The 11,291-nt window shown below is 36.1% G+C and overlaps 1 protein-coding gene across 1 annotated transcript; it reads right to left on the reverse strand.

Moving 5' to 3' along the window:
• Positions 1–2,573: 2,573 nt before the first annotated feature.
• LOC144453115 (putative methyltransferase-like protein 25) lies at positions 2,574–10,544 on the reverse strand. The gene is made up of 7 exons (XM_078144393.1): positions 9,930–10,544; positions 8,461–9,096; positions 7,447–7,713; positions 6,503–6,606; positions 5,346–5,439; positions 4,861–5,007; positions 2,574–4,166 (listed from the first exon to the last, which is right to left on the reverse strand). Exons 1-7 carry the CDS (start codon positions 10,542–10,544, stop codon positions 4,080–4,082), a joined length of 1,950 nt encoding a protein of 649 aa, XP_078000519.1. The 3' UTR covers positions 2,574–4,079.
• Between the last annotated feature and the right edge of the window lie 747 nt (positions 10,545–11,291).

The raw sequence follows: 11,291 nt of genomic DNA on the forward strand, positions 1-11,291 counted from the left end.
GCTTCATTTTTATGACAGGACAGGACAGCTCACTAATGTTTCCACTCCAGCTAGCCGCGCCGAGGCTGGGACCGATTTCGTGCATGCCTAGCGCATTGACCTTAGTACATGTAGTAGGCGATGATTTGAGACAAATACGCGATGACTGGGTTGCTTTCGAAATTTCCTTCATAATTTCTCATAAAATATTGTCTCATTGAGAAAAAATCCTCCTCTGACAATTCGAAGAGTTCACTATCAGTATCACGGCGGACTACAACTCAACGCTCGTAGACGAACAAAATTTGGACGCGTGCCAGCAGTGCATTATCGTACCAGCAGTGCATTATCACTCGTTTTAGACGCGCTAGTTCGATGTCTAGACCAATCAGATCCCTCGATTTCCACCATCAATATACTGGTATAATATAATAATGGGTTTATTTTAGTATTTAGTTTGAGGTGAATATTTATGGGTTATGGTATTCAGTTTGAGGTGAATATTTATGGGTTATGGTATTCAGTTTGAGATGGATATTAATGGGTTATGGTATTCATATAAGATACAAATAATATTAATTTATAAAAAAGTTTGGAATGTTAAATTTGGAGTAAATTCTTATTATAAGCTGTTGATACATAATACATTATAGACTGTTAAAATAGTGTTACTCTGCCCACACTGGTGAAAGGGATTGACTGGTGTATGAGTGTACTCTATCATGGTGTAGTCATTGTATACTGGATACATTATAGATACAGTGTTACTCTGCCCACACTGGTGAAAGGGGTTGACTGGTGTATGAGTGTACTCTATCATGGTGTACCTTGTATACTGGATACATTATAGATACAGTGTCACTCTGCCCACACTGGTGAAAGGGATTGACTGGTGTATGAGTGTACTCTATCATGGTGTACATTGTATACTGGATACATTATAGATACAGTGTTACTCTGCCCACACTGGTGAAAGGGATTGACTGGTGTATGTGAGTGTACACTATCATGGTGTACCTTGTATACTGGATACATTATAGATACATTGTCACTCTGCCCACACTGGTGAAAGGGATTGACTGGTGTATGAGTGTACTCTATCATGGTGTACCTTGTATACTGGATATATTATAGATACATTGTCACTCTGCCCACACTGGTGAAAGGGATTGACTGGTGTATGAGTGTACCCTATCATGGTGTACCTTGTATACTGGATACATTATAGATACAGTATCACTCTGCCCACACTGGTGAAAGGGATTGACTGGTGTATGAGTGTACTCTATCATGGTGTACCTTGTATACTGGATACATTATAGATACAGTATCACTCTGCCCACACTGGTGAAAGGGATTGACTGGTGTATGAGTGTACCCTATCATGGTGTACCTTGTATACTGGATACATTATAGATACATTGTCACTCTGCCCACACTGGTGAAAGGGATTGACTGGTGTATGAGTGTACTCTATCATGGTGTACCTTGTATACTGGATACATTATAGATACAGTATCACTCTGCCCACACTGGTGAAAGGGATTGACTGGTGTATGAGTGTACTCTATCATGGTGTACCTTGTATACTGGATACATTATAGATACAGTGTCACTCTGCCCACACTGGTGAAAGGGATTGACTGGTGTATGAATGTACTCTATCATGGTGTACCTTGTATACTGGATACATTATAGATACATTGTCACTCTGCCCACACTGGTGAAAGGGACTGACTGGTGTGTGAGTGTACTCTATCATGGTGTACCTTGTATACTGGATACATTATAGATACAGTGTCACTCTGCCCACACTGGTGAAAGGAATTGACTCCTGAGTATGTTTCATCATATTGTGTTTCCATGTTACCTAATATATTTTACCTTTCACTATTACTTGTCTAAAAACCAGCAGCTGCTGACAAAACTCCTACCATATAAACTGCTGTGATACTGTAGTCTAATATATTTGAATAAAATGATGTCATTTTATTCAGATAGTATGTGAATACAATATCACAGCAGTTTATATTGTGGGAGTTTTGTCAGTGATTACTAGACATTAAACAAGTGATAGTGAAGGGTAAAATATAAGTATCCTTTTATTTGCAAACAAAAATGAAAATACTTACAAGTTGCAGACCATTATCACTTTGAGGAAGGAAGGATTTATAGTTCATATGATAACAATCAAGAGTAATTAAATTATATGTACTTTAAGGGAGTCTGCACATCTTTAGATATAGAGGGAAAATAAATCATACAATGTTTGGTGTTGATCATGAATTATAATGGCTGGTTTATTTTGTGCAGTGTGAATGAAATTTACTCCAGGGAATTACTTGTTTCTTTGTATCTTCTTACTGTATAGTAGTCATATCAACTGTTAGTAGAAATTGGAGGTTTGCAAATGTTACCATACACTATTGTGACAAATTTGCTATCAATCATACATTTAGTGAAGACAATGCAAACACTTTATTTTAATACCAAAGGAAAAAAAGTTACAAATAGGGTTAATGGTGTCAAACTTTATTGTAGTTACATTAATGTAATTCATAAAATTACTAAAATGTGACAGTACTTTTAGTCGGTAATGTACATGTACATAGTCATGTACTACTGTATTTAAGAATTGTACCACAGACGAAGAAGCACAAATGATTGTGCATACCTTATTCCAGATTTAGTGACCATTACAACAAGGCAATGAATAGTGTTTTATCATTTCATTCATATTTCATTTTGTTATCATGTAAAAATCTTCATCAGATCTTATCTGTAAATGTCACAATCATAATTGGTCATTCTTTCTCTAATGCTTCTTGAAAGTAAATGTAGTAGTTACACATTGCAAATAATATTGTACAAATTCAGTAAATAACATACATTTAGCTGTATATGTCATGTTACATGAGTGAAATGTGAAGCCGACATCACTTTAGCTGTAAATATCATGTTACGTCAGTGAAATGCCAAGCCTACATCATTTTAGCTGTACATGTCTAGTCACCTCAGCTCTCTTATGTGTTTGTGTTAATAGCAATGACAGATCATCTCTATTATGTCTCTGTAACTCTTCATAACAAGTTCGGGTTAAAAATGGTCCTTATACTATTGTACTGTTTGTCAATATATTTAGTCTTGTTACCACAAAATAATAGTGCTTATAAATTTATCATCAACATGCAAGCAAATACAATTTACATCATTAAATAGTCCCAATATAAATTATAATTCTTTTACATCTTTCTTAACAAGTGCCAGTATGATGTTTTAGATTCAAGCTGTTATTGTAGTCCTGTGTGGATGTATGATGTTTTAGATTCAAGCTGTTATTGTATTCCTCTGTGGATGTATGATGTTTTAGATTCAAGCTGTTATTGTAGTCCTGTGTGGATGTATGATGTTTTAGATTCAAGCTGTTATTGTATTCCTCTGTGGATGTATGATGTTTTAGATTCAAGCTGTTATTGTAGTCCTGTGTGGATGTATGATGTTTTAGATTCAAGCTGTTATTGTAGTCCTCTGTGGATGTATGATGTTTTAGATTCAAGCTGTTATTGTAGTCCTGTGTGGATGTATGATGTTTTAGATTCAAGCTGTTATTGTATTCCTCTGTGGATATATGATGTTTTAGATTCAAGCTGTTATTGTAGTCCTCTGTGGATGTATGATGTTTTAGATTCAAGCTGTTATTGTACTCCTCTGTGGATATATGATGTTTTAGATTCAAGCTGTTATTGTAGTCCTCTGTGGATGTATGATGTTTTAGATTCAAGCTGTTATTGTAGTCCTCTGTGGATGTATGATGTTTTAGATTCAAGCTGTTATTGTAGTCCTCTGTGGATGTATGATGTTTTAGATTCAAGCTGTTATTGTACTCCTCTGTGGATATATGATGTTTTAGATTCAAGCTGTTATTGTAGTCCTGTGGCAGTATGCTAGTGAGAGACTGCTAGGCAACTCACAATCACCGTATCTATAGACCAAACTAATGTTGATTTTAATGCCCAACTCAAAGGCTGATGCTACCTGCATATTTAATGATCCCATTATCTGCAACTAAATGGGTGTGGGGGTGGGTGTCCTGTAAATTGTCACTTCTTGGTTGCTATTATGGCATGACATCTAGGTGATCTTATAGGATCAAAGATTCGCACGATATGAGCTGTATCAACATCTTCCTGAAAGAGAGAAGGAGAAATACTGCTGAATAACACAGCTACAGATTACAGCTACAGATTCAATAGACAGAAATATATACCAAATAGTATACAAGCCAAGTTATTGTCTTTGAACAGAAAATATGGATTTATACCCTGGTCATTCTACATCACAACAACCCATGTCTTCATGAGTGCATGGTTTGTGGTGCTTGAAAATATGAGTCAACATATACCAAATTGCCGTTATATTTCTCCTTTTTCATAAAATATGCTTGAGGAAGTATAATTATATTATTCTCCAATATTTTTCTTCATTAAGCTGGAAAATACTTGTGACCAAAGGAGTTTGTCAGTACTTATCTTGCGACTCATAGTGACAAGGCCCCTTAGGTCACTCATATTTTCCTTGGCTGAACAAAGAAGACTATTGTGGAATATTATCAAATTATTATTATATACTATTACTACTGCTTCTCTATGGACATTTCTGTCTGAGACTCAAGTGATACATGATAAAGGCAAAGAACCTGGTGAGATGAAGGCACACATACCGGCATAAGTGAAATTGGAATGTCCTTGTTAGAGATATGGCTGGAGACGTATAGACTTACCTGTTGTAGTAGAAAGGCCAGTCTATCTAACACAATAAATCCTTCATAAGTGAAATTGGAATGTCCTTGTAAGAGATATGACTGGAGATGTATGGACTTACCTGTTGTAGTAGGAAGGCCAGTCTATCTAACACAATAAATCCTTCAAGCACAGGAGCTATTATAGCCCTGAACTGGATAAAACATGATAACTTTCTCTCCTCACTTTCATACTTGTGATAGTAATCCATTATTTCGTCATCTGAAAGCTGAGATATTGAAGACCTAAATCAATCAATCAATCAATCATCCAATGATGGAATCAATAAATCAAATAAGTCACTAAAAAGCAACCAATCAAATAGAAATCAGTCAACCATCACATAAATCACTCACTCACTCACTCACTCACTCACTCACGCACTCAATCACTCACTGAATCAATCAATCAATCACTCACTCACTCACTCACTCACTCACTCACTCACTCACTCACTCACTCACTCACTCACTCACTCACTCACTCACTCACTCACTGAATCAATCAATCAATCAATCAATCAGAACTGATATCAAGTCTAGTGTGTAAGCAGCAAGTCATCATCACCTTGGTGTCATCAAGGTGTAGTTTCTTCAATGCTTTCCTAACATACTCTAGGAATGTTCTACATTTGGCTGCAGTTTTACCAACTGGTCTGTCTCTAAAAAAGAAAGTAGCATTCTGATAAGAATCGTCAACCAAGACAGATCAAAAGCTCAAAATAATCACTTGTTAGTAGTAATATGGAATGCCACACCAGGAAATAAAGGTGTTTTCATTAACTTTGGGTTCTGGAGTCATTTCATGAATTCACACATAATTTTCACTGGTTGCCAGGAAACACCAAATTAAAACTCTTTTTCACCTCCATTGTTCTCCTAAGAGCTTATTTACTTCAGATAAAAAGTCATAAATATATTCAGTGATCATCTTATGAATATTCAGTGATCATCTTATGAATGTTCATGTCTGCTATGACCCATCTGTATCACTTAGAGAACAACAGATGTGAAAAGTATTTCAATTTGGTGTTTCTTGATGAAATAGTGAACATTGCCTTTATTTTCTGGAGTGGAATTCCCCATTAACGCTGATAGGCTTGGTCAAAATAGAGAAGCAGACAATGAAACTGACATGTACTGTATATGCAGTTCAAATACATAAGATCAGTGGATAAGATAATGTATACATTCAAGACAGGGATAACTAAACTTGTAACTCCTGCAACACATGTATTTTTAATATAATAATAATAATAATGTTGGGTTCTTATATAGCGCTTTCCCACGTCGTGCTCAAAGCACTTTACAATTATTACCCCTGGCTCGGATCAGAATGGCACAACTGCCCTTTAGTCTTCCTCAACTCCCCGGGGAGCATACAATCCATTGCAGCCATTTAAGCGCATAGGATTAAAGCCTTCACATTGCAACCTACATCATACCAGGTCCCCAATTATACAGCTGGGTTGACTAAGTCACAGTCGTTGTTCAAATCTTGCCCAAGGACTTTAGTCACTCAGAAACAAACAGCAGGCAGCGACAGGGCTTGAACCTGCAACCTGTAGATTCCAAGCAGGTCACGCTAACCATTCACCCATCATGACTTCACAGAGACACAAAGTAATCTGCAAAGCTGACATACAATGTAGTAGACAAGTACTCAAAGTCCACTGATAGACCCTCCACCAACTGAAGAGAGATTTTGAGATAAAACAGACTTACCCACGGAATGATTCATAATGGTCTTCAATAATGACTTGTAATACAGCTCTGATGAACAAAGAGTTAGATGGAAGTTTGTTCTCAGCAACAGATTTATCATTAGACTAGAAACAAAACAAACAGTATTAGCTGCAAATAGCGTTTGATATCATTCTCAAGTCTACATGTAGTGATGTACAGTCAACACTATCTACTACACTTCTTAGGTATACATGACATGTGTGAGGTTCTTGTGTAGTATTGATGTTTGTTGACATTCAATGCGTATATGTATGCCCATGACAAGTAAGACACAACCTGATTGGCTGTGTGTCTCACTGAGCAGAAATTCGTTTGCATGTGCGCCAGTTCAGATGTAGAGGAGGTGATCAGGCTAAAAAATGTAAACATACACCAAAAAGGTCAATTCAGGCAAAATAATGAAGGTAAAATAGCAATGAACGATTAGCCGACATCTACATCATCAGATTTAATCAGATTGTGCAGTGAACCTAATTCTACAGCCATTAGGTTTGTGTAATGATGCCTGTACAGGCATAGTTATGAACAATCTGATTAAAATCTGATGTGGTGAAAGTGGCTAGATGTCTTTTTTTTAACCTCAATTTCCATCTCTTTTTGTCGTCTGTTGTATCATGTGATTGCCGTCTTCGCGATCAACCAGAACAAAACAAACGACACAATGATGGAAATAGAGGTAAATAAAGACATCTAGCCACTTTCACCACATAACATTTTAATCAGATTTAGTTATGGAAATTGTTAACTTGTATTGCATTTAACATTTCACAGTGCATAGTTAGTAGTAAGTAGTCAATACCAACTGACTTTGTACTGACAAATCACAACATGGGAAATGGAAAGGTATAACAGTGTAAACTAGACAAGCTATTTAGAATATCATTTCTCCAGAAATACGGAGTGATGTCTTAGAAAATACATACCGAACAAGCTAACCTCCTTGCTCCTCTTCCGATGATGGCTTTTTGTGATTTGAGGATATCACTCATTGGAAATCCTGGCACTGTCTTGGCTCCTGGAGGTACTCCCCAAGGAGGTTCATCATCAAATTCCTCCGTCAGTAGATTAAAACAACATCCAACACTACAAAGTACTTTTGTTGATGGATCATGTGAGAATAAACGTAGAATTGTTGCTGCCAAATCACCACATGTGTGAAGACCTGTTAGTAGTGTGGACTGTGGCAACAACTAGAAATGAGAAAAGAGAAAAACAAACATCAAAGATCAAGTAGTTGTAAAGGGGTGTATTTCTCCAGGAAACAAGGTCATTTTCACTAACTATGGGTTCTGGAGAGTGATTTCATGATGCTAAATCATCTACAATTACTTGTGATTTCACAGAAACATCAAGTTGATTCTGTGCCTTTATAGAGTATCTTTGCTGTGGGCTAATGCATCATGGGAGTAAGCAGATATAATAGGGAACTTGCAATCCAGACTGAGCATGCTCAGACGCAAAGGACTATGGGATTATCTGTGGTTATCGTGATAACTTATCTTGAGATACCGATAAAATAAACCTCCAACACTGGTCAGGGCAACTATGAATTGACTATTAATGGTTATAAACAATGTAACAATATTGTTTACAATACTAATTGATTAGTATTTATTATCACATTTCCCATGATGCAACATTCAACATGGCGGGTTTGCAAGTTCCCTATTGATTCATGGTTGCACAATGAATATTCATGAGATGTTTTACACTGAAACTTTGAAAGGTATATAGGCACTCAAGACTCGTGAATATTCAGTGTGCAGCTTGAATACAGTATTTCTGCTGACTCCCATAATGCATCAGCCCAGTATAGGCACTCAAGACTTGTCAATATTCAGTGTGCAACTTGAATACAGTATTTCTGCTGACTCCCATAATGCATCAGCACAATGTAGAACAGGAAGTGTGGGTCATTACACATATTAGTATATTACCTCATCATGAGTACTAGTTTCCTCTTCATCACTGTCTTTGTTATCCATTACATCATCTTTTGAATCTTGAAGTCTCATCTTTGATAGATCAGTACCAACATCTACAAATGCAGTAACAGGATTATACGACACCAGCAACTTCTTTTTACAAACTTCACAAATAGTATTCCTTTTTTTACTTTTCCAGTCAGAATTTTCAAAACTTTCAACTTCAGATTGTCCATTGATGTCACTATGTTGTTTTCCTTGTGAAGATTTGTCAACAATCATTGTTGTTTGAATGTCTTCTTTACTACAAACATTACTGTCTGATGTACGGTGATGACAGATTGTCTGATCTGTGGATGTACCAGCTGTTGGAAATTGAGATTTTCTGACTTCATCTTGCACCGATTTGTCAAAATTAGCCTTCATATTATCTTTGTGTTTACATTTACATACTTCATTGCTCTGTGATAACATTTTTGATTTATTTGCATTCCTTAATAATCCTGGCCAAAATTTTTGAAGTTTTCTGTTTCTTTCAAGTGCACCGACTGTATTTGTTGTTGAGGCATCAATGCCAAGGACATGAAGTCCATGCTGCAGAGACAAATGTTGACTTAGATAACCTTTACCGCTGCCAATGTCAATGACCTGAAATCAAACAAACAAACACAGCATTTACTTTCAATTATAATAAACATTTTAATACTTTAAAGTGACCATATGGATGAGGATTTGGTATTTAGTTTAAATTTTTAGTTTATAAAACAATTTTATCATGGCTTCCTACTTGAAAAATTAATGTGAAACAACAAAGACCCAGTCTGTCTTTGTAACTCAATACATTGCAAAAAGCTAACAAATGTGTAAAAAGTTATTGTATGTACAATAAAGATTTTACATATTTATTAATGTTTTGCAATTTATTGAGATACTAATAAGGATTTAGTATATGTTTTTTTCACATTGTTTTACCAAGTATATAAACATAGTAGAGTTGTTTTACGAATTAAAAATCCAAAATAAATACAAAACTCAACTGGAAGGCTTTCCAAAAGTTGTGACTGTGTTCACCATGTTAACAGAGCATCATCAGGTCAGTAAGATAACAACAAAAGAAATGTATAAGGTGTGGAAAACTTAGTACAAAAGAAAGGTGTGAAAAGAGGTAGACTTGTGAAAAGAGAAATTAACAGTTAGGGTGTTAGACAGCTAACAGCATAGACAGTGTTAGACAGCTAAAGCGTACATGTACATGTAGATGTCACACTAAATCTGTTATTGTATTTTTTTTTCTTTTCACTCATAATTTGCCCGCTACCTGTAATGCTTTGTTTTTTCACATCCTGGAGGTTTTCTGTTTAAAGTGGCAGTATTGAAATACTATCCGAATGCTCCACATCTCTAGAAGTCATGTCCTACTTTTATGTACGAACAAATCATTTTTCATTCCCAAAAATTGTTTGACTGATTTCTCTCCTCACCTGTTTGATGTCAAAAGTATTTGCTAATTGATTTACAATATCAGACATTAAAGTGACCTCGTGGTATTTCTTTTGAGTCATTCCAAAACCAACAATACTACATCTTTTTTCTGTAGTCATGGCAACATCTTGGAACAACACATCCTCTATTCTTTTAACCATTCCAAAATGTAGCAGTGTGTATTTTTGAGCTTCAAGAAAGAAAGTGTGCAGTGCTTGAAACTTTTTAATTGTCTGATATCCATCGCAGGAAATAGATTTTTCAGCTTTGATGTCTTGATTTACAGCAAGGGACACATTTTGAGGACACAATTCGCGATCGTTTATTCTCTCCTCAGAACCAGATTCGAACATCTGAGGCGAACTACCCTGGTTCACAGAATCAGCATTTCCATCTGAATAAAATAGTTGTCCGGTAGGTAACCGAGAAAGCTCTTGATCGCTAAGGGAAAGTAATTCCGTCCGGATCTCACTGGGTATGAGTGACCACAAGTTTTCCGTGTAAAATCCGACTGTGTTGATGTTTGCCAATGGAAGGTATGGATGTAGATACTTGTATATTCCCTGTAATAAACTCTCAATATCGGCTAACCTCGAAGGGATATTTTCCGCCATGTTGACATAGGCACAGATTCACAAATACAGCCAACCGATCTCCCCTCATAAGTTTTATAACGCCATGGCTAAATAATATTATTGACCGATTACAAGAACACGTGAAATCTCGACTACCTTGTATAGCGCATTAATTTCAAACCGTATGTTCAAAAAATGACAACTTTACAACTTTAGCTTATAATCGCTGTTAAAATTCTGGTTGCGTGTTTAAAGGATATTTTATTATTATATACTTAAAATTATTACATCATTTTAGTAAAATTGCTGACGACACGGCAATTTAAGATCTAATTATATGATCTGTCGTATCTGGTTCTACTAATGACAAATTAACTTACCTAGTACGCATGCTCATATTGAAATCGTTGGAAATGTTCAAAATGGCGGTCGTTTCAAAGTTGTGATTTGCATTCTTCTGTTGTTGTTTAGACAAATGATGTGGATTTACCTCGGAGGATTATAGAATCGACTTCTAATTTAGGAATTCTTCAACCGATTACTGCAGTGATAGCAACGTACCTGCTATTATCCGATCACAAAGCAGTTCAGTTGTATTTTCTTAGAGTCGTCGTTGAAAAAAGATTTTTGTGTTGTCTCCAGATAATAGCCAAGAAGTACCTGGCACCTTTCAGGAGGAATTGTTGTGTGCGTCGATTCGACAAAACGCCTGTTGGACAATCGCAAGAAAGTTTCCAGGGGAAGAATTGCTAAAGGCAGATGTACATTTCTCTATCGTCGTAGTCG

Source organism: Glandiceps talaboti, chromosome 23 (assembly GCF_964340395.1).
Source record: "Glandiceps talaboti chromosome 23, keGlaTala1.1, whole genome shotgun sequence".
In the NCBI taxonomy this organism is placed as follows: Eukaryota; Metazoa; Hemichordata; class Enteropneusta; family Spengelidae; genus Glandiceps; species Glandiceps talaboti.

What these genes read in the sequence shown, in the direction of transcription:
- LOC144453115 (XM_078144393.1), bottom strand. Translation starts at nt 10,544, where the DNA reads ATGGCGGAAAATATCCCTTCGAGGTTAGCCGATATTGAGAGTTTATTA. An exon ending in ATACTTTTGACATCAAACAG is followed by an intron (nt 9,097 to 9,929) that starts GTGAGGAGAGAA and finishes GTTTGATTTCAG; the next exon opens with GTCATTGACATTGGCAGCGG. An exon ending in TGGCCTTCCTACTACAACAG is followed by an intron (nt 4,167 to 4,860) that starts GTAAGTCCATAC and finishes TCTCTCTTTCAG; the next exon opens with GAAGATGTTGATACAGCTCA.